At 36.7% G+C, this 4,988-nt stretch overlaps 1 protein-coding gene across 1 annotated transcript; it reads left to right on the top strand.

Moving 5' to 3' along the window:
- The first annotated feature begins 2,580 nt into the window (after window positions 1–2,580).
- On the top strand, window positions 2,581–3,223 carry LOC122917373 (elongin-C). The gene has a single exon (XM_044265191.1). It carries the CDS (start codon window positions 2,650–2,652, stop codon window positions 2,986–2,988), a length of 339 nt encoding a protein of 112 aa, XP_044121126.1. The 5' UTR covers window positions 2,581–2,649; the 3' UTR covers window positions 2,989–3,223.
- Window positions 3,224–4,988: the final 1,765 nt, after the last annotated feature.

Raw genomic sequence — 4,988 nt, 5'->3', positions numbered from 1 at the left:
TTGGTTCTCTCCTCTCTGCCCAATATTGAGCTGATATATAGAAGCTAATGATCATTTGCTGAATTACACTGAATTGACACTTTCCCCCATTACAAGAATGACAGTCCCCATTCTCTGCTGCCTCTGGAAAACCATCATGGCCCCAGGCTCTATGCATGAGAGATAAAGGACTTGAGGAGACAAGACTCCATAGTAGAGGATCCCAGGCCTCGTGGGACCAGCACCTGAGGCTGACTTGGCCCTTCGAGAATTGCTGAGGATGCCTATCAGACCAGCCTGGCCAAGCCCACATCTCCAGGCTGTGGTTTGGTGAATCAGCGGGTACCAGTCATGCCCTGGGCAGTGTTGGGAGGCCGTCTGCTGAGGACGGCTCAGTGGTGAAGCAACTAGTCAGGCATACGTATAAAGACTGATAATGGAGGCACCTGGGTGGCTCAGTCGTTGGGCTCAGGTCATGATCTCAGGGTCCTAGGATGAAGCCCCACATCAAGCTCCCTGCTCTGCAGGGAGCCTGCTTCTCCCTCTGCCTGCTGCTCCCCTAGTTTGTGTTCCCTCTTTCACTGTCTCTCTCTGTCTGTCAAATAAATCAACAAAATCTTAAACCAAAAAAAAAAAAAAAAGAAAGAAAGAAAAAAGGACTGATATGAAATGCCTTGTGCCAGGGAAGTCAGGAGGGAGCTCAGCAGTGCTGGGTGGTCAGAATCGGAAATTCAGAAAGTGGCTCTTCAGCCTCCACCTCTTTCTAGGTGAGCATTAAGGAATAAGAGGTTTGCCAAGGGCCATATTAAATGAGTTGCTCTAGGTAGAGAAATCAGACCTGAATGGAAAAATCACCCAAAAAACCACCCATGTGGCTTGACCTAAGGGCCCCACTGAGTGACTTCAGGGAACCTCAGAGTAGAAAGAGCCAAAAATAAAATAAAGTAAAATAAAATTTAAAAAAATAACCACAACTGCATAACACTGGCTGATCTGCCTCCTGTACCATTAGCTGGTAGTGTAATGAAAATGACACTGAGGTTTGTAGAGGAACTCCCTCACATACCAGATATCTGGAGATGATTTCAAATATTTACATTTTAATAGAACTCATCACAATAACAGCTCAAAAAGAAAAATCATACGCTGATCCCTATAAATACTGGAGAAGCTGAAAAATTCAAAACCCATTCTTAATTTTTTTTAAATACCTAAAAGTAAGAACAGAGGGCCACAGATTCAACACTAGAAAGTATATATCTCAAAAACCCATCATGTTCATAAGGAAAACAGAAGAAGCATTTCACTAAAGGCAGAAGACAAGGAAGTTCTTTGCCACCGCTAATATTTACACTTATTTTGAAGCTACTCAAGTTTCAATAAAGCTACTTAAGCTATATTAAGCTAACCCACATAATAGATAAGACAAGGAAGTATGAAACATAAAAAGTAGAAAAGATATAATAAAGTTATGAGGACTGCAGATATTATTTGCTTAGAAAATTCAAGAAAAGCAACTGGCAAATGTTTAGAAACAAGGGGACAATTCATTAAAGTGGATGGATACAAAGTTAATATACTGAAACTAATAGCTTTCCTACATGCAAACAATAGTCAATTAGAAGGTATAATAAAAGGGAAAAATCCCATTTACGATAGAACCAAAAAGACAAAAGATTTAGGAATAAGCAAGGTCACCATAAAGAAAACTTTAAAATGCTACTCAGAGACCAAAAGGAAGCAAACAGATGGAAGACATGCTGTGTTCTTTGAGAAGAACACTCCATATCATTAAAAAATCAGTTCTCTTAAATCAATCTATAAATTTAACACACTTCCAATAAAAATACCAATGGGATTTTTTTTTTTAATCAAGCAAGCATAGACAAGCACTTTCTAAAGTTCAGATAGGAAATAAACAACAGTAAGCCAAAAAAAATGTCTGAGGGAAAAGAGAGAGGAGTAATCAGTCGGGACCAGCCTACCAGGTATTTAATATTTTAAAAGCTGTTAGAAATTAAAATAATGCGACATGTGCTCAAGAACAGTTTGACCCATGGAACAGAGTAGCCAAGTCCAGAAACAGACATAAATGTATGTTAGAATATATGTAGGAACAGGTAGCATTTTAAATCAATGGGTAGGGGGAGAATAATTCAATAAATGACATTTTGTCAATAGGATAGCCATCTGGAAAGAAAAGTAAAGCTGGGTCCATACCCCACATCTTATATGAAAATAAATTCTAGATATACTAAAGATTTAAACATGAAGGATTAAAACGGAAAAATACTAGAAGTAAATAGAGAATAATTGTTATTTTTGTTTCCAAGTCGGGGACAGGGTGATTCTAAGTATTACAGAACACACTTATACAAACCGATAAATGAAACTGCATAAAAATGATTGTGTCTGACGGTTTCGGACAAATGTAAAACAATGCAGGGAAGCTGCCTGCAACTCTTATCACAGCTACATGACTAATTTCTTTTAATTTATAAAGAACTACCAATCAATAAGAAGGGTGATGAACAGGGGGTGGGGGGGTGGCCCTGGAGTAGGGGCTGTGGCAGTGCGCGGGGACCCGGCGCGGTAGCTGTGGTGGCTGCAGGACTGACGAGAAACTACCAAAGTTCCTGTGGAAGTAAAGTAGAATTTCATAAGAACATAATGGATGGAGAAGAGAAAACCTATGGTGGGTGTGAAGGCCCTGATGCCATGTATGTCAAATTGATATCTTCGGATGGTCATGAATTTATTGTAAAAAGAGAACATGCACTAACATCCGGAACAATAAAAGCCATGTTGAGTGGCCCAGGTCAGTTTGCTGAGAATGAAACTAATGAAGTCAATTTTAGAGAGATCCCTTCACATGTCCTATCAAAAGTATGCATGTATTTTACCTACAAGGTTCGCTACACTAACAGCTCCACAGAGATTCCTGAATTCCCAATTGCACCTGAAATTGCACTGGAACTGCTGATGGCTGCGAACTTCCTGGATTGTTAAATAAAATAAATTATAATAAACTGTTAACTTTTTTCAGTATTTAATACCTGTAGTTCAGTTAGTAATTTTTTCATATATAGCATGTTGCCTGTGTGCAGTTGAACTTTAAAGTTCATTGCAAAGCAGATTATCTTCTGTTCTTTTGCATAGCAATCAGAGTTGAAATTTGTTTGCTACATCAACAAATTAAGGACATTTTCACAAATTGAGAAATAAACAAATATGCCAATTCGTAGGTGGTTTTGCCTTATCCTTTGGATGTGATTTTTAAAATTAGAGCAGTGGTGAAATAGTAAATACTGAAAGTTAAGCATAAATGAACACATTCTACAGGTAAATAATGGGGCTATATATTTTTGTGTTTTTAGTGTTTTTTTTTTAAACCTATTCTGATCTTAAAACTGTTGTTAGCACTACTAGAGATATGCAAATAATTTCATGATAAACATGTTTATAACTTAGCCAGAACATTGATTTTTATAATTGTCAAAGACATAAGAGTTGACATTTCTTATGTGTCTTTTGATAAACTGCAGTATTAAGTGTTAAAAAAAAAAAAAAGAGAAGGGTGATGAACAAATAGTTCTTGGAGAGGAAGTGTGATTGCTTCTTGAACAATCGCTCGGATGTCTCAATATCACTCATGATATGGAATGCAAATTCAAACCACGATGAGATATCATTTATCACCTACCATGTTGGCTAAGATCAGAGCACTTGGGAATACGTCCCGTGGGCCAGCATGTGGGGGGATAAAAGCCTCCCACGTGCGCTGCTGGGACTTCGGAGCCAAGACACCTACGGAGAATCATGTGGCACCATCTACCAGAACTTTAAATATATGTCTTTTTAATTATCGTATGATCTCACTGATACAAGGAATTTGAGAAACAAGACCGAGGATCATAGGGGAAGGGAAGGAAAAAAACAAGACCAAACCAGAGAGGGAGACAAAGCATAAGAGACTCTTAATCTCAGAAGACAAACTGAGGGTTGCTGGAGGGGCGGGGGCGGGGGTGGATGGGATGGTGTGGCTGGGTGATGGACATTGGGGAGGGTATGTATTATGGTGAGTGCTGGCAACTGTGTGAGACTGAGGAATCACAAACCTGTACCACTGGGGCAAATAATCATTATATGTTAACTTATATATATATTATATATAATTATTATTTTTATATGTTAACTTAAAAATATATATTATATATAATTGTTATTTTTATATATTTTTTTAAATTTTATAATACATATTATAAATAAATTTATATTATATATAAATATAAATTTAAGGGGTGTGTGAGTGGCCCAGTGGGTTAAGCCTCTGTCTTCAGCTCCGGTCATGATCTCAGGGTCCAGGGGTCAACACCCACATTCAGCTCTCTGCTCAGCAGGGAGCCTGCTTCCCCCTCTCTCTCTGCCTGCCTCTCCGCCTACTTGTGATCTTTTTCTCTGTCAAATAAATAAATAAAAATTTTAAAAATTTTAAAAAATAAAATAAATAAATGTAAATTTAAATATGTTATAAGTTATATTTATAAATAAATATATACATATATAAATATAATGTATAATATACAATAAATGTATATATAAATATATATTATATATAATATATAAATATATATAATTTACATATATACATCTCTTTCTCACTCTCTTTCGATCCAGCCATTCTGCTTCTAAAAGTTTATCCTACTTGTTTGAAATGAGATGTGTCACTGCAACATTTTTTATGCTAGCAAAATTTTGGAAATGATGCCAATCACGACCAGATGATTTGATTAAATTCTATCTGTATATGGTTATTTTTAAAGTTGTAGCAGCCCCATCTGTACTAATAAAAAATAATATCTATGATACATTTTCGGATAAAAAAAGAAAGAAAGAAAAAGCAAGGTATCCAAAATAATAGAGAAAAGTAAGAGAGCACATGCTTATACACACATAAAATACACACACACACCAACAGGTAATAGTGAATACTTCTGTGGAAAGAATCA

Source organism: Neovison vison, chromosome 9 (genome assembly GCF_020171115.1).
Source record: "Neovison vison isolate M4711 chromosome 9, ASM_NN_V1, whole genome shotgun sequence".
NCBI lineage: Eukaryota > Metazoa > Chordata > Mammalia > Carnivora > Mustelidae > Neogale > Neogale vison.
Note: the sequence above shows the minus strand (reverse complement) of the source record. Positions and strands in the feature narration are given on the sequence as shown.

Bases quoted from the DNA above. Each gene is read 5' to 3' on its own strand.
- LOC122917373 (XM_044265191.1), top strand. From the start codon at position 2,650: ATGGATGGAGAAGAGAAAACCTATGGTGGGTGTGAAGGCCCTGATGCC.